The 18,156-nt window shown below is 43.8% G+C and overlaps 1 protein-coding gene across 1 annotated transcript in view; it reads left to right on the forward strand.

Moving 5' to 3' along the window:
- CMIP (c-Maf inducing protein) overlaps positions 1–17,869 on the forward strand; it is a 131,179-nt gene extending 113,310 nt beyond the window's left edge. Inside the window, exons 11-21 of the mRNA XM_054640721.2 lie at positions 660–725; positions 1,794–1,820; positions 2,270–2,318; positions 3,762–3,869; positions 6,330–6,446; positions 7,815–7,955; positions 8,810–8,857; positions 9,576–9,722; positions 11,781–11,886; positions 12,960–13,030; positions 15,880–17,869. Coding sequence (XP_054496696.1) covers positions 660–725; positions 1,794–1,820; positions 2,270–2,318; positions 3,762–3,869; positions 6,330–6,446; positions 7,815–7,955; positions 8,810–8,857; positions 9,576–9,722; positions 11,781–11,886; positions 12,960–13,030; positions 15,880–15,933 — 934 coding nt within the window. The 3' untranslated portion in view covers positions 15,934–17,869. The remainder of the gene's footprint in view (positions 1–659; positions 726–1,793; positions 1,821–2,269; positions 2,319–3,761; positions 3,870–6,329; positions 6,447–7,814; positions 7,956–8,809; positions 8,858–9,575; positions 9,723–11,780; positions 11,887–12,959; positions 13,031–15,879) is intronic.
- The last annotated feature ends 287 nt before the right edge of the window (positions 17,870–18,156 follow it).

The raw sequence follows: 18,156 nt of genomic DNA on the forward strand, positions 1-18,156 counted from the left end.
AAGACACACCACACTTTTGTGCCAAGTTTCCAGTAAGCTGCAGCCAATACTCTGATTTTTAACACTGAAATCCAAAAGGTAGCATCACTAAGGGGAGGTGGCAGGCTCTTCTCTGTTCTTTCTACAGACATCCCCAGGTGTTTCAGCCCGTGTGAGATTCACTTCTGTGTGTGCTCATTGTTACCAGTGGGACTGAGAGCCAGGTCTGGGCTTTGGCTGGTGGGTTTTGTGTCAGAAATGGATTTGGGGGTATCTCTGTTTTTACAAATGGGCTTATGTCTTATAGCAAAGAAAATTTCTAGCTCAATGTAGAGAAGAGCTTTAAATAGCAGTGGCGTGGTAATTGCTCTACCAACTTAGATGAAAGTATTACTTAGTGATTAAATGTCAACAGGTTTCATAAACAGCAAATGTCTTTAGGTTGACATAAAGAAGGCCTCTCTGGAGGTCACTGTAAATACCAGATTTATTGTGCCTCAATATGGAGAATGTGCTGGAAATGGAAAGGGAAATGTCACTGTAGATTTTGAGAGTGCTTCAGTAAACCAGAAAGGTTGTTGGTGCCCACAGTAAAAAGCTTTTAACTCCTTGAACTAACTGTTGGCAAACCATACTTAAAACCTGGTGACGTTAACATTAACAAAATGTTCATTTTGCAGGTCAGACTATGATGACTGGAGACCAGCCCTGGCCAGCTTGCTTCAGCCTATCCCATTTCCCAAGGAGTGAGTTTGCACTGTTTTAGTATTTACTGGCTTGTTCTTGTTGCTGCTTTTTTATGGTGAAATATACGTCAAGTGAAAAGGGATGGCAGTAGGAGCTTTGTGCCTCCAGCATTGATTTAGAAACTGAAGCTGATTTTGGCTGATGCTGAGGGATGTGAAGACCTCCCCACGTTCAGCTTCCTTCCCCATTTCTCTCAGATGATCCTGAAAAGAAATATGGTTAACTAGAGACAGGCAGACAGGAAGGGGAGGAAAGCTGGTGAGGAGGAGAGCAGAGTGAGAGATTCAGTGGGGGAGGAAGCTTCACTGGCGTCACACAGACTCCTGTCATTTGGGTTTTGCATTAAATGAAGGAACTGCCCTACGATCAGCCCAGCTCCCCTGGTAACCTATTAATGAGCAGTGGTGTTTATAAAGTGCAGACCTCCATGGACAAAAATTACAACCTGTAATTGTACAATTTGCTGGCTTATCACATCCCCTGATGACCTGGTGTCTTGAATCACAGAGGTCTAATCCTCCATGCCAGGTTACCTGGGCTACAGTGAGAGCTTGGAGATGGGTAACAGAGACATCATTACCTAAGTCTAACTTGAGTCTTGGGGGAACTCTAAACCATACCATGATCCAAGGCACTTCACAAAATGACCATTAATTGCCTTCCTGATGTAGGATGCTAATTAGCTGCGACCATACCCTAATTGCCTTGCAATTAAGGAATACACCTGGCTCTCTGAGGCAGGCAAAACCCTGTAATTATATAATGGTACTGTAAGTCTTTTACTTTCTTCTGACCCAAAGCTCCCATTGATATTAGTCTGAGCCTTGTCTAAGAAAGACTCAAGAAAAGCTACAAGATTTGTTCCAAGTAATTTTCCCCTCTAGGTTAATGAAAGAGGCTTTATCTGATTTTTTGAAACTTTTTTTTTGTCTTATGTGCTGCAATTGCTTAGCAAGTCCTTTTATTTTCTAGAAAGAACTGAAAAGTGCTTGTTTGGTTTTTTTGGGCTCTTTTTCCCCCCTTCTCCTTTCTCTCAGATGCTCATACTCTTCTGTTTTCCATTTCAGGGCTCTTGCACATGAGAAATTCACAAAGTAAGTTTCTGGGGCTCCTTTGTTTTATTGAATAAATTCTTGTATTAGTCAATAATAGCAATGATGCATTATTCAGTATTGTGTCTGTAATGGCTTTTATCTGTGAAGGGCTGTAGGCATGTTCTGTTAGCAATAAAAAGTTCTCTTTGTAATTTATTGTGCTAGCAGGAGCCCAAGGACTAAAGCCACTGGGTGCTGATAGAATTTACAAAGGAGTTTGTCAGTGCACATCTTAGAAACATTTTCTAGGCTATTGTGAGCAGACACTGTCCTTGGTAATAACTTTTAGACATCATATTTCCTTTCTGTGAAAGGAGTTCAACTTGTTTCTCTCTAAATTGCATTAATATATATAATTTAAGGTGTTGTTCAAGAGAAATGTGATACTTGTGTAAATACTGCAACCAGCAACTGCTTATTCTTGTCCCTCTTACTCTTATTTTTTTCAGGGAGCTGAAATATGTGATTCAGAGATTTGCAGAAGACCCGAGGCAAGAAGTGAGTGTGTTGGCAGTTTACACAGAGCATTAGTTGGAGGGATTGCAACTGCACTTGTTCAGATCTCTCCTTGAGTAGTTTGTTCCAAAACACAGTGTGGTTTTACTCTGCCTAGGTCTCGAAGCAGTAGTGGCCTCTCAGGGTGGTTTATGTGTAAGGTTTATGTGTTGTCACCTCCTTGTCTGGCATCAGTTGATGTCCTTGTTCTAAACCGCAACCAGAAAGATTTTTCTGTGGGATCACTCAGAGCTTTACATCTTCTGTACAAAAAAAAAAAAGAAATCAAAATCCATGGGTCCGCACAGCTTACAAAAGAACAGGTTTTGTGTAGCTGTGTTTCAGCTCTGTTGTGTGCAAATGCCTGTAATTCTCATGAATTGGCAGCAGGAAGGGGGTGGGAGTGTGTTCCTGGGGTGAGAGTGTTGCTGCAGCCTCGTGGTGCCTCAGAGCTGCACTCAGAGCCTGCTCAGCATCATCAGCTTTGGCTGAGTCACAGGGAACCTCTCATCCACAGTGATTCTTGCTTTTGGCATGAAGGCAGGAAAGCTCCCTCAAACTGGGGGTGAAGCTGTATCATCACTGCCCAGAACTCCTCATTTCCATGGGTTTAGCTCTTGTGAGCAGTAGTTACCTTTGTCAGAAGAGACCTTCTTGTCTTAGAATGGCACCAGGATTTCATCTGTTACTAGAGTTCTGTGCCCAAAGGAAAGAATTTACCTCCCACACAAACACACACCTCAAAAATTGAAATGGAACATCTGTTTCTTCAAGTGAAGGGAAAAAAAGAAAAGGAAAAAATAAAGCTTAATTATGACTTCTCTATTAAATTGTGGGACTAAATATAGTAATCTCTACAGTGGGCCAAATTTAGACTAATGGCTGCTCACTGGTGCCAGCTTTCCAGTGCAGCTTCCGTGCTATGTATCCCTGTTGAGTTTTCCCTGTGGATTTCCTGCACCCTGACTCTGGTTGAATTTTATTAGTGCAGGAGTAATAAGAATTGTGAGTGATTGGAATGAGCAAGCCATCAGCCACCACATTTGGTATGCAGATCACATCAGATGTATAGACACACATGCTGGGAGGACAGGGGGAAAATGACAGAAGCTGAGAAATTTGTGGGGTTTTTTTATTTGGATTTTTGGTGGTATTTTTTTTCCCAAGTGAAAGGAGCTGTTCTAGATTAGAGCCATTTCATGTTTGATTTGTGTAAAGGGAATGAAAAGGGCCGTGCAATAAGGGATGGTGCAGCTTCCCTCTTGCTTATACTGAAAAAAAGGATTCTGGGAGGGGAGACTGGCTTGCAGCTCTGCAGATTAAAATATTAACCATGGGATTTCCAGCAGCCCCTGCTTCTGCAGTTCCTTTTGGCCCGGTGTGGGAGATGCTGGTGGTTATTGGAAGGAGCTGTGTAACCTTCCCAATGTGTTCACTTCTTGGCAGGTGCACTCGTGTTTGCTGAGTGTGAGGGCTGGCAAGGACGGCTGGTTCCAGCTCTACAGCCCTGGAGGAGTGGCCTGTGATGATGATGGAGAGCTCTTTGCCAGTATGGTAGGTGTCTGCAGCAATGGGAGTTCACAAACTGTGCAAGAAGTAACTAATGCCTGGTGGGCAGTAACAGGATATACATGTTTTTGTCAAAAAATAAATTATTAAAATCACTGTTTTGTTAACCATGAGTGTTCACCAGAAAATCCAGATCTTCCTGCCACCAAATCCATTGACCTCCCTTGCAGTCACATTTTGCTTAGCAAGTTACTGTTCTCTTTTTGAACCGTGGCATGGTAGTGTAATACACAAACCATGCTTGTGCATGTGTATGTATTTCTGTACTTGTAAATATCTGTCTTTGTCTGTCTATACAAAAAAACTCTCTCAGGGAACATGGAAAACTGGGAGACAGACTGTTCTGTACATGCACACCTACAGTTTACATTTGTAGGCTACCCTGGAATTTAAAACCAACAGTTACATTGGTTTAATCAAGGGATGGATGGATAGATATAAAAAGGTGTTACCAGTGTCTCTGCCCAATTACATTGTTGTGAAGAGGTGTAATTAGAAACCAGCATTCCATTTCCAGCAGTTATTTCTTTTGTAACTCTGCAAAGGGCTAGACAGAAAATAACAGGTTTTAATCAGTGATGTGATTTAAGCACATCACTGTCTTCCTGTGCAACCTGGGTCAAGTCACTCTCTGTATGAATTCTCCATATACCAAGTAAGATGGAAATTACATTACTGCCTTTCCCTGGTAAGGGGGAAAACATTTATTGAAGTTGGCTTTGGGTACATAGTGAAGTGACTTTCTACACTTTGTGCATCTCCCACATGCTGAACATTTTGGGACATGCAGAACATCAATGTCTGTCTGTAGCCTGAAATTCAGATGGATCAGTTACCTCTGAAACTGATAATGGAAGAAGAGTGTTTACAAAAGGTTTCACCCCTCTTCACTGTTCATCTGTCTTTTATCTTTGAAAAGAAAATTTCTTCAGAACTGTATCATTTCTCCTGAGAGCCATTCAGGATATTTATGAGCATCAGGAGATGGCGTGCATGAGAAAGCACAATGCTAACACACATTAATATGCAGCACTCTATGCCCTTTGCAAGGATGTTGATAAATACTTAAAGAGCTGCTAACGACTCACCATAAAGTTGGAAAAACACCCTGTTCTGAGATGCACCTAATGTTACTTTACTGTCAGTGTCAGTATTTTCCATTTCTCAAGAAAACCTCTAAAAAAACTTAATGAAAACTGCATGAAATGAAATCTCTTTTGGCGTGGAGGTTCACATTTTTAAAGGCCACCTGAGCTGATGGATGCTTAAGGAAAAAAAGATTTTCTGTTTTTCTAAAGAGCTTGCTGATAATGAAGCCATGATTCACATGGAATTGGCCTCATCATGGCATGGTTGTGATATTTTAGCAGTATTGAACATAGTGCAGGCAATGCCATCAGCCAGGGGGGCCACAGAATGCATTTACAAGGTTATTGTAGGGTAGTGCTGATGTTGAGTCCACATAATGGAGCTCTTCCTGCCTAGGCTGTTGGAAAATGCAAATTCTCACATAGTGCTCTGCAGCAAATGGTGAATCAGCCATCTGGGTTATGAAATAAGACTTTCTTCTATGAATCCAGCATTTAATCTCTAAGGGATTTACATTGGAAATAATATGACCAACTTATTTTCTTGAAGAGACATATTTGATTTGCACAAGTGGCTTTGCATTTCCGCCATAGGCGTTACTATGTGGTATCAGATGGTGGTTTCTGGAGGTTTCAGAGAGTCTGCACAACAGTTTTGTCAGCTCAAAGACTCGAAGGAGTGCCACTCAGGGCATGTTCTCAGCAGTTCTTTCCTTTCAGGGAAAACTCAGCAAAAGAGAAAGCAGGATATTGGCCCAAGAGCATGAAAACCCATGAAGTCATCTCTGACTTAGTGCTTAGGACTGCTGGATTTTCTTAAAGCAGTCCTTCCTTCCCCAGTCAGGTCCTGTCTTCATCCTGAGCAGGTGATTTTGTCAGTCAGCAGCCCTTATCCAGGGCCAGCAGATTGCCAGCAGCAGTGCCTTTTACCTGGACACCCAGCCCACGCAGCCCCTGCTCCCCAGCTGGCATTTCCAGAGAAACCCAAGCGCAAACAGATGCGAGAGCAAAACCCCCGGTGCTTCCCCCGGGGCTGGGGTCATCAGGTTACTGGCAATGGGGGCAACTGCACAGCTGCTCTGATGGCTCCTGGGGAGCCTCTCTCAGGCTGTCAGCTGGGCTCCTTTATGGAGTCAAACTCCCCACTCCCTCAGATTTCACTGGGCATCAGCTTCTTTGAAAAGTCACTTCCATTCAGCAGTAAAGCTGCTGAGACACTGCAACCTTGAATGTAAAGATTCATTTAGGTTTATTGCAAATATTTAACCCACTTTTTGACTGCTTAACAATATCCCTTCCAGAGGTATATGTGTTTCTTAGGCCTACACCCCTAATTTTACCTCTGTTTCTTGCATAGGTTCATATTTTAATGGGATCCTGCTATAAAACAAAGAAATTCCTGCTTTCACTGGCTGAAAATAAATTGGGACCTTGCATGCTGCTGGCTTTGAGGGGTAACCAGACGATGGTAGAGGTAAGCCCTAAAAATGTGTGGTCATGAGCAGTGTTCAGGTTCACAGTGCCTTTCCCAGAACTGGCTCTAGCAGGGGTCAGGTTTGTGTTATGTCAAACACCAGCAGTGGCTGGTTGTGGTTCTCTGAATTAAGGGGAGCAGAATATTGTTGTTCTGTAGATATGAGTGTGAATTAAATGAAAGGTGGGTGCATGAATTTTTGGATAAAGAGGTTGTTTGCTGTAATGCAGCTGCAGAGGTTAGGATGGGAAATAAATGGCCATGGTGCTGTAGGCTGTGGTGAGAGATCACAATCCACAACCACAAGGCTTTTCCATGATGAAATGCCTGATTCTTGTCTTGCCACCTGCAAAATGAGCAGTGCACAGGAAGTACCTTTATAAAACCTTATTTGCTTGCATTAAAACACATTTTTTTATGCTTCTGATTTGTTATTTTTGTTGTGCTAATAGTTTATATGTATTTTTCTGGGTTTCTTAAGAGAAGTTTCTTGATAAATGTCATTATCAGCAGAAAGAGACTGGATAAATAGATGGAAGGAGTTACAGTTTTTCATTGACTTAGATTTTTGCATGCTAATTTAATCCAGTAAATAAAGGAGCATGCTGCATGCATTTGAATATAATGTTGCTGGATTTTTTTTTCTTCATTAAAAATAATTGATATTGTGGAGGGAATAAAAGCTTTGCATTTTAATTGCAATGGCATGATACATAGCTGAGAAGGAAAAACAGTGTGGAGAGACAGCTTGTGTCCTAAATCTGTGTGACCCACTGGAATCATCCCTTGGGATCTGCCTTGCTCCTGGCAGTCCCTTCCCCAGGGTGAGCTGGGTGTGTTCCCAGTGAGGTGGGGATGTCCTGGCCAGCAGGGAGCTCCCAGCATCTTCTCTTGGAGCCTCTGTGCCCTTCACCCATCCTGCCTCGTGGACTGGGGGCACCTCACACTTGTGTTCTGCTTGCACAGAAGCCCCAGCACTTAGGGATGGAAAATCCCTGGTGTGCAGTGTCCCAGCTCTGCCCTTAGACCTGGGCAATCCTGGATGGATTGTACCTCTTCTGGAGAGGGCTGTGGCATGGAGCCATCTCCCAGGTCTGAGGCAAATAATTGCACCTCTCAGTCAGAAGGAATGAGCACTAATGGGGAGCAGGATAGACAGGCTGGCTTTTGGAGATTACACTTCATTCTTTACAAATAAAAAATTAATTTTGTGTGTTGGAAGTGGCATAAATATTGCTGTGATATCCTCCAATCTAACCTCCTCATTGCATGCTCTAAAAACGTAGCCAGGCCCAGTGTAATTAGGATATTTGAAAGAAATGTAATGAAAACCTTGCACTGACCACTTTCCTTTTGTTCTGCTGCTAGATTTTGTGTTTGATGCTGGAATACAACATCATTGACAATAATGACACCCAGCTCCAGATCATCTCCACCCTGGAAAGCACAGACGTGGGAAAGAGAATGTATGAACAGCTGTGTGAGAGGCAGAGGGAGTTAAAGGAGCTGGTATGTCACCCTGCACACATTGCCATAGCACACTGGGCTCTGTGCTCTCCACAAATGGAGGTACAAAAGAAAGACAAGCAGGGTGTGAAATTCCCAGTTAACAACAGGATGGGAGCAGTCCTCAGAGGATTTTACTGTGAATATATATACTGTGTGATATTTACTGACGTGACTAATCCCATACTATGTTTATGAATGATATTCAATAACCTGCTTGGGATCCCTGGGAAGGAATAAAGGTGAAACCCTGCTGTCTCAAGATCTTACAAGTCAGCTTGTCAAATTCTGCCACCTTTTGACATATGAGTAGCAAATGGTTCTGGTGCTGGCCAGCATTTCTGAATGCTCTGGCATTCACAGCATTTCACTGAGATGGTCTTTAGGTCTAGTTCTCAGAGCTAGAGCCCACAGAAAAATATTCTTCCTGATTTTAAAGAGAAGCCCTACGGATTTACAATGGACCTGCTCGCATGAGCACTTTTACACCTAGGCAAACATACCCACAAACTTCCTCTTGCCTCTTTCACATTTATATTTGTCTTTAACCCCTTCTCCCAGCCTGAAAAGTAGATGCTTTTTTTGAACTCAAGGAAATTATTTTAAAGTGAAAGTGGCCAAATGCTGGCAGGCTGAAGCAGACAAAGGGCATGAAGACCCACTTAGCTGTGGTTAGTGGGTGTCCCCAGGGACACAAGAGGCACACTCAGGGCAGGGGAAGCAGGGATGAGGTGGAAGGGCTGGCAGGAGCTTTGAAATGGGAGCAGGGTTAGCACTAGTGAGGAGCTTGCTGTACTTCAGTGAGTCTGAAATGTAGAATGGCAGCTTGTTTGACCAAAATATCTTCTCTTTTACAGCAAAGAAAAGGTGGCCCCACAAGGTTAACACTGCCATCCAAGTCCACAGTAAGTTAATCATGTCAATAGAAAAACACCTTTGTCTTTCCATGTTTAAACACTTGATTTATGTTTGCCATGTGGCACAGTGGTTTTGGGCAGTTAGTGGGGAGCCATTCCACTTGCTCTGTCAACACAAGTGGAGTTTACACAACTAGGGCACATTTCTGCTCTTGGGCCTGTGCAGCAGTTTCCAGCACCAGCAGCAGGCTGTCACATTTATAGTGCTGCTCACATTTGGAATGGCAGCTCTGGGGACAGAGTTTTGCATTACAAAGGCAAACTTCCCAATGTCCAGTTCTGGATTTTAGTCATGGGAGTCTCAAAGAGACCCAGCATTATTGCATTTAAGCTTGGTGCAAACCCAAGCTGAGGCCAGGTAGTGGTGCTGAGCACAGGTGGGACCTGGACCTCGTGGTTAAATCTTCATGATGTTTAAAAACCCATCTCCAGCGTTTGCTCTGACACTGAGGCCTGTGTGTCTCACAAGGATACACACGCAAAGGACATTTTTGTCCCAATGTTTGGACAGATTTTTCCCAGGGTGTGTGAAGCAACACTGCCACAAGAGCCCAGCTGCTTGCCAAACAAACAGAAACTGCTCTGTGTGGTTCTCTGTTACTGTAAACAAGTGGAGCAGTTGTGCAACTCGCTCTGGTTACCGGTATCGGTGACACTTCCAGGCTGGCACCCACAATCTCCCTTCCCAATCTCTGTTCTCTTTCAGGATGCAGACCTGGCCCGCCTGCTGAGCTCGGGATCTTTTGGGAACCTGGAAAACCTCAGCCTGGCCTTTACCAATGTGACAAGTGCTTGTGCTGAGCACCTCATCAAACTGCCTTCGCTCAAGCAGCTCAACCTGTGGTCAACTCAGGTGAGTGCTCTGCAGCTGAGGCTCAGAGCAGGAACCACTACTGACTAATTCTGAAACTCCACACTATGTCAGCACAAGAAGAGTGTGTGTAGAGGCTTGCTTAGATGACTTTGTCCTCCTGCTATTTTTACAGGGCCTTCCTGTGGTTTGGCTCATCCTGGCAGCTGATTTTTTTTTTCTCTTCGTCCTTTTTTTTTCCTCCGATTTTTAATTTTTATTTTTAATTATAAATTGTTGCTGCTATCTTGGGTTGAATGTTCCAGTTGGGCATGGTTGCTGCTGTGTGCTGAGTAGAACCTGGGCTGCTGTTCATCTGGGAAATGCTTCTGCTTTCACCCAGTTAGGATGAAAAAATGATGCTGTGCAGCTCATATGGTCAAGCAAAGCACAGTCTGTGCAGTTTAGGCAGTGAATTGCTTGAAAGCTGATCAACCCAACAGCAACAAAAAGAAACTCAGATAATGAATAAGTAGAAGGAAATTATAATGAGAATGTGATTATTTTGTAAGCAAAAAAAACCCCAAGTTAACTGAACAAATTACTCAGCTGTTGACTGAAGGAACTTCTAAAATTAAATTTTTTCTTCTATGTTTCCCTGCTGGTTTTGCTCTCTGAGGTTCTCCACTGAATAGGTTTTCCCCATTTTCTGTTAGCACCTATTTATAGTGCTCACTGAAAATGCAATTATTGTCAGTCCACCACAAAAAGCAGCATTTTTTTACCAAAATGTCATGTAAATATTTGTTTTGTTTTCTTAACTACTTTGTATCCCAGAAATATCCTTTTTTTTTTTTATGGGGAATATGAAGTAGAGACTGATTGCTTGCTTGTTTTAACTGTTTGTATGTCCTCCAGATTTGTCTTAACAATGTAACTTTTGCATCTGAGAAACTTTGATGCTTTTTGTTCAAAATGAGTTTGATTTTACTGAACAAAGAGCCTCTTTTTGTGAGTTTTTTTTGTTAAAAAGGGGAAAAAAAGGATTTAGATTCCATTTTATTTTGCGATATCCTGGTTTCCATTAATCTAGAATTTAGAAACGGCAGAAACCAAGTGGGTCAATAGAACAATTACCAATCAATAGTGCATTGTTCTTGAGACCAAAATAGCTAATTAATACCACTTGCACTGTGCTTTTTTTGTGTGATGTGGTTGGGAACTGGCTGAGGCTGCCATAACCATCGTGTATAGCCTGGGTGGGAGCCCACTCGTACAAAGTCCAGGCTTCAAAGGCACCAGTCTAATTAAGAGATGGCCTGTGGTTAAGTGCACACAAGTCACTCCATTTCTCTGTTCCCTGCCTGCGAGACAGAGATCACAGAATCACATAATGAGAATAATGAGGTTGGAAGAGACCTCTAAGATCATTGAGTCCAACCTATGCCCTCACACCTCAACTAGACTATAGCACCAAGTGCCATGTCCAGGCTTTTTTTAAACACATCCACAGCTGGTGATTCTACCACCTCCCTGGGAAGAGCAATCCAGTACTTTATTATTCTTTCAGTGAAAAATTTCTTCCTAATGTCCAACCTATTCCTTCCCTGACCTAGCTGGAAACTGTGTCCTCTGGTTCTGTCAGAGACCGACCCCACCTATCTGCAACCTCCCTTCAGGAAGGTGTAGAGAGCAATAAGGTCACCTCTAAGCCTCCTCTTCTCCAGGCTAAACAACCCCAGCTCCTTCAAACATCCCTCACAGGGCTTGTGTTCCCAGCCCCTCACCAGCCTTGTTGTAGATAAAACTCTGCTTTCTCTGCTGCCACTGGTGATGGTGGTGGGCAATGGAGGGCTCGGCCAAACCCCATTTCCACAGCCCTGTTTGTACTGAGGTTCTTGCAGAGGGGCGGGTGGCCCAGCTCGTGTCTGACCCAGCTCTGTGTGTGCCCCAGCTCGTGTCTGACCCAGCTGTGTTTGTGCCCCAGCTCGTGTCTGACCCAGCTCTGTTTGTGCCTCAGTTCATGTCTGACCCAGCTCTGTTTGTGCCCCAGCTCGTGTCTGACCCAGCTCTGTGTGTGCCCCAGCTCGTGTCTGACCCAGCTCTGTTTGTGCCCCGCAGTTTGGCGACGCGGGGCTGCGGCTCCTGTCCGAGCACCTCACCATGCTGCAAGTGCTCAACCTGTGTGAGACCCCCGTGACGGACGCTGGGCTGCTGGCACTGAGCTGTGAGTGACAAACGGGGGCTCTGTGGGACACTTGGGTGGCTTCTGAGGAGTTCGTGTGGGTTTGGGCCAGAGGTGGATCTCTCAGTGCCTCTGCAGGGGTTTAGGACAGGCTGTGGCTGTGTTTGGGTTTGATCTTCCCTCCTCACTGCTCTGTCCTGCAGCTGTCCAGCTGTGGGGTGGTGACCTGAGCCTGATGGCACTGGGTGGCCTCGTGTGGGCCTTGTCCTCCTGAGCCATACTCCAGATCTTGCCTCCGGCTTCACGGATGGCTCCTGTTCCCATCTCACGTGGTCACCTGTTGCCCAGGGACTTCCCAGATTTCTTCCTATGGGTATCCCCTCTGGGTGGGACCTGCCTTTGTGCTGCAGGAGGTGAAGATTGCAAAGCCACCTGGCAGCTTCTCTGTGCAGCAGATTCCCTGCTCCTCCTGACATTTTTTGTTCCTTCATTTTTGGGGAGGTGAAACCCTGCCTGTTCTTGGTTTAAACAAGGCAAGGCAGAGCAAGGCATCCAAGATTCCCTGAGCACTGAGAGGAGCTCGATGTGCTGGAGTGAACCTCCCTCCTGCTCCCAGCAGTGCAATTCAAACCTCACTGCTGGGTTTGGAGGGCTGCTTTAATAGGCTTGATCCTAGGCAGACGTGCCAGACAGGCCAGTAGTTATGGCTCATCTTAGGAAACTATTCTGCTAAGTACTGGAGCCTAAAATGGGAATGGGGGGAGGAGAGGGAGGACTGCCAGATCAGCATGGCCCCTGTGAGCCCATGCAGAGCACTGAGAACGGGCACTATTCAGAATAATGTGCAGGAAACCGATTATGAGAAGTTGACTGAACTCCTTTGAAGTCAGCAGTCTTAAGCATATGCTTAATGGCCCTTCCTAAATAGGGACTTTTTCCTGGATGAGGGCCCAAACAGCTGTTTATCCATTTGTATTTCTATATTTTATGCTATTCAGCTTTTTCCTGGGAGTGCTGCACATAGTCATGTCTTGTTTATGCTTTGGCCTGCTGCAAGCATGATATTTTAAGGAAATGCAGCCTGATCATAAATATATGTGTGTTTTCTCTTTCAGCCATGAAGAGCCTGTGTAGTTTAAATATGAACAGCACCAAACTTTCAGCGGATACCTACGAAGATCTCAAGGTATTTGTGAATTGCATCCTCTAAAGATGAGAAGTACCTGTAGCAAGAGTGTGGTGGTGATGCCTAGGGAGAGGAGAAGTGACCCTGTGGAGTGGATAGCATGAAAGTTATCTGAAAAGGGTGAAGTGGGTTATTTTGTGGATATAATGACTGAAAGCAGCATTGTGAGGTTGCTGGCTTCAATGGACCCAGGAAACATTTAATATACTGAATGGAGAAGTATGAGATAGAATCAGCAGCTCAATCTTTTTGCCTGTGCTATCAACAGTAAAGGCTTTATCAATACAAGTTTCATAAATTGATTGTTTCTGATGAGGATACAGAGACAGGTACAATCTAGTGCACACCATATCCTGTACTGTTAACAGCAACTAAACTAACTTGTGTGAACAGTATTGTCAAGCTTTGATTTGGAAAGCAAAGTGAGAACTGAAAGCATCAAGGAAGATGCAAATTTATCTTGACACCTCCAGGACTGGAATTGGGCTCTGAGCAGAAATGTCTGCACAGATGCCCAGTTCTGAAATTTGACATGTGATGTCTGGTTTTACTGTGAGTTTATAACCACTTAGGCAAAATGGTGTAAAGAACCAGGATGCAGCCCCAGGTGGTTTCAAAGCTGAGATGTGTTGGCTTTCATGACTTCACGTGGACTTTGCTTTCATTCTGATGGTGTGTGAGCTGCATCTCCCAAAATCTTACCTTAGAGACCCAAGGACTCAAGATGAAACTTGACATTTGCTTGTCTTGGATGTTGAAACAGATTGGCCACATTTGCTTAAAAGGTCACAACCTTGGTTTGAGTTTGGAACTTGAAGCAAGTCCTGTAACTGCTCTGCTTTCAAAATTCACTGCAAACATCTATCTTTGGTTCTGGCTGTGGAGCCAGGGCTCCCCCAGGGACTCCTCTGCAATGCTGCTTGCATGGAGTTTTCAAGATCAAGTTTTAAAAACTTGTGTCACAATTGTATATGCAAAGAAGTCCTTGGAATTAACAGCTGGCTTGCAGATGGGTTCACACAATGGAGCTTGTATCAGGCCCCAGGCATTTACAAACAATCAAGGTCAATGCTGTATTTGGCCCAGGGCTCTGAAATTGCATCTATTGAAAGGTCCCACCCCTGCTTCTGAGCCCCTTTGCCACTCACTTCTTACTGAAACTCACATTCTCCTAACTGGTTCCCTCTGCTCTGGTATGGCATTAATAGTCCTTAGCAGCCACAAAAGAAAGTGACTTGCCAGGGCAAACAGCAAAATTGCCTGTGAGCAAAGTCCTGATGATTGCAGAGAATTCAAAAAGCTGAGAAAAAGGCAGGCATCACTTTTTCCCCTTTCACCTCTTTCATTGAAGTTTATCTTGGTGGCCATTATTTTCGGGCTCTGTGTGTGTTCAAAGGTAGTAGTTTCTCTCCCTGGGGCGCATGGTTGAAGGTTTGTTAAGAGCAGCTCAGACTTCAAAGAACCTATTTTTGATACAGATCTTTCCTTCTTCTCACGTTGGTCTGCAAGAGCATTTGGGGCACAAGCCAGTGATGACATTTCCTCTCAGCTCCATCCCCCACCCCACTAAACACGCTTGCACACACACAGACACCCACATATGTACCAGGCAGGCTGAACCAGACAATAAATAAACACCCACTACTGAAGTCATTATTGCCTAACTGAAAAATTATTTGCTGGCAGTGTCTGTAGGATTATGAATAGCTCTTATCAAAATACGCGCGCACATAAATCAAGGAGTGAGGTAATAATGACTCCTAGAAACTTCCAAGTCCTCAATTATGCCCTGGCCTAATTAAATGTGTTTATTTGTTTTGAGAGAATTAGCCATGCAGTTATGGTCAGGGAGCATGGAAAGGGGATCAACGAGAAGGAACAAACAGCTGATCCCCGTCTGCCTCGTGTGGGGTGATCCAGGCATGATATGGCCACAAGCAGCAGCGTTGTGGAAGGGAGACCACAAAGACACCAGAAGTTGCTACTGCTCCATGAGTTGTTTTAGTACATGGAGGGTAAAATCAGCAGTGTGGAGGCTGAAGGAGGAACGTGTCTCTCTCTGCTGCAGTTTGAGTGCACTGCCTTCACGGCAAAAGTTGGACAGAAATGTTTTGCTAAGCATTTACATAAAAAATAAGACGGGGGTTTGATCTGGACCTGGTGGCTGGTGCATGGGTTTCAGAGCAGGTGGGACTTAGTTCCGTGTGTCTGTAAGGGCTGGACATCCTGTTCCTTTGCCACACCCACCTGCTCAGCTGGCTGCTGAGCTCAGCACTGGGCCCAGGGTGTCACGCCTCTTCTGCAATTGGTGGTTGACAGATCAATCCTTGCCGTTTGCTGGGAGGTGCTTTGTCCCTTTCTGTAGCCCTCCTCCAGATTTGGATACGACCTCTGAATTGAGTAAGTCCAGGGATTGTTTCCTCACAGGAGCTCCCAGGCCAGAAAGCTGTGTCTGCCCTTTTACCTCTCCTGGGCTGCCGGTCATCCTCACCACCAGTGGGCTCTGTGCTTTCCTAGCCAAGAGGAGGAGGTGCTTTCATCCTCTTTTGAGAGCCCACATTCAAAATACAAGTACAATCTTCAGAGCTGCACAGGTGCCAGGCTTGCTGTCACACAAAAAGTCACAGGACACAAGGTTTTTCACAATCATCAACACCAACAACAGCAGGGCAAGGTGCTCTCCTTCCCCAGGAAGTTCTTTCACCCCTCCCTTCTCTATTCCCCCTCCAGATTTGGAGGGATGCTCTGTTGGATAAGCACAGAGAATGGTCCCACACAAGAAATTTGACAGGAACTTTTTACCTGAGCCCTGAACACGTTGTTAATTCTGACCTTTCCTTCCCTCACAGGCTAAACTCCCCAACCTAAAGGAGGTGGACGTCCGCTACACCGAAGCCTGGTGAACTCTCCCTGCCTCCCACTCTTCTCTTTTGCTTCTTGTGAGAAGGAAAAGATTTTTAAAACAGACAGATTGAAACAAACCTGAAAATAACTTTTGGCCAATTCCTGTAGAGCAGTGAGTCTGGGGACTTGGTGGCAGGAGTTGTGGTTGTGGGGTAGCAGAGTGGAATTGTGTGTGTTGGGAGGATGGGGCAAGCCTGGACCCCATCGGATTCTTTCAGCTTTGTGATTTCAGAATCAACATAATTTAAATTGAAAAGGAAGGAAACAAACAAACAAACAAAAAAGGACTTTGTAGCAGCAAGAGGATTATAAAGAGGAAAAAAACACCTTTGTGGATTTTATTTGCCTTTGTGTTTTATGCCGTGTGGAGAAAAAAAAATATATTCCTTTGTCCTTACTTACCTGGGTTTCCTTGGCTGGCACCCAGCCAGCCAGAACTCCTGTTTCACCAGTTTTGCTCCAGAAAATCAAACTTCAAAAATCTCAAGAGAAGAAAACCAAAACCAATATGATTTTCACCTCCCCTCATGTCCTTGCAGTTGTTATGCAAAGTAATTTTGTTGTACATAAGATTTACATAATGCACCTATTTAAGAAAATGGTTCACAAATAACAGGTCTGGGACCTGTCTTTTATTTATGAATTGTTAATTCTTTTACCCTTTTTTTGCGTATAGTACTGTATAAACTAGTTTGCTGTCTTGTTGTTATTATTATTTTTTTTAAGGAAATGTCCTCCTTGAAGAATTGCCTTTTAGTAATGCAAACTGTATTATACTCCCTCTTTGTCAACATTCATCGCGTTGTCTTTTTGATTTCAAAATGCCTCAAATGTTATCAAATAGGAAGGAAAATCTTTATCAAGGGGGGCGTGGTTGTTGGGGAAGGGGGTGCAGGGATTAATAAAAGTCACAATTCCTTCCAAAGTCTGAAAATTTTCTTTAGTCTTTTAAGCCATGTCAGGTTTAAACACAGGAAACGGGGACAAGACGTTTCTTTTGCCAAGGGGGTGTTTGCAAACTGTAGATTTTTACAAGTTGCCTCCGTTGTTTTCTGTTTACGTCCGATATTTCAAAACGAGAAAAAAAAAGAAGCTCTCCCTCCACTTTGTGCATCAGCTTTTTCTGGGTTTGGTTTTTTTTTCCCCCCTCCCCTCATTCCCTCCCCTGTCCTGTGCCCCCCTCCCTGCCCTGTTCTGTGCACGCATTGTTCTGCATGTTCCTCTGGGGAGACTGAGGAAATCGCGGTGTTGCTGATCCGGTAGCTCTGACCTGTCTGTAAATGTGACTGCTACATTTTTCAAATTCCACACTTGCTTAGAAGATGATTTTTTAAAAATTGTGGTTTCTTTTATAACTATGCTGTTGACTTTTTTTTTTTCATAATGAGCCTTCATTGTACAGAGCTGCTTATTTTAAAAAAATCAAACAAAAACAAAACAAAAAAGTTTTTTCCTCTGTTTAACACTTTTATTTTATTCTTCAGCACCTCAAGATTTCACATACAGCCAATGTAATTTTTTATATAAATATATATATATATTTAATCTTATTCAATGGAAAGCCAAGCTTTTTTGTTCAGGTTTTTTTGTTGTTTTCTTTTTTTTAAGTTTGTTGCTATGTAGACAACCCCATCCCAAATGATGTTGTTTTTCTCTTTTTTTTTCTTTTTTTTTTTTTTTTTAATAATGAAACAGAAATTGAGTCTTAACTCATGTAGTATGTCAGGTTTTTTTCCCCCCTTCAAATCCCACACTGTATGAAGATGCAGTATGGGAAGGAAGAAGAAGAAGAAAAAAAAAAAAAGAAAAAATATGCCAACATTTTCCTTAGCACTGTTGCTTTTACCAATGGTTTACTACTACTGTTCTGTAGCTGTGTACAAAGAGATGTGAAATAATTTCAGGCAAAAATAAACTGTAAGTGAATATCTTTTAGCTGCGTGCTTTGTGTTTTCTTTGAAGGAGCCTTTGGCTGGCCGGTGATGTGGGGATGCTCTGGGAGGTGCAGGCTCCAGAGCAGGGGACCAGCAGGCAGCCAGGGTGTTTGCTACCCCTCCCCAGGCTTGAGGAACCACCATGGAGAAGGAGGAGAGCAGCTGAGCTCTGTATGTCCTGTTTTGCATCCCTCCCCAAGCCTGTTTTGTGCACTGTCCCCAATCCTTGAAAGGTTTAAGGGGTCCTTGCAGTGGCCATCAAAAGAGCTGCACTGGTGAGGGGGTTTC

Source organism: Agelaius phoeniceus, chromosome 12, assembly GCF_051311805.1.
Source record: "Agelaius phoeniceus isolate bAgePho1 chromosome 12, bAgePho1.hap1, whole genome shotgun sequence".
In the NCBI taxonomy this organism is placed as follows: domain Eukaryota; kingdom Metazoa; phylum Chordata; class Aves; order Passeriformes; family Icteridae; genus Agelaius; species Agelaius phoeniceus.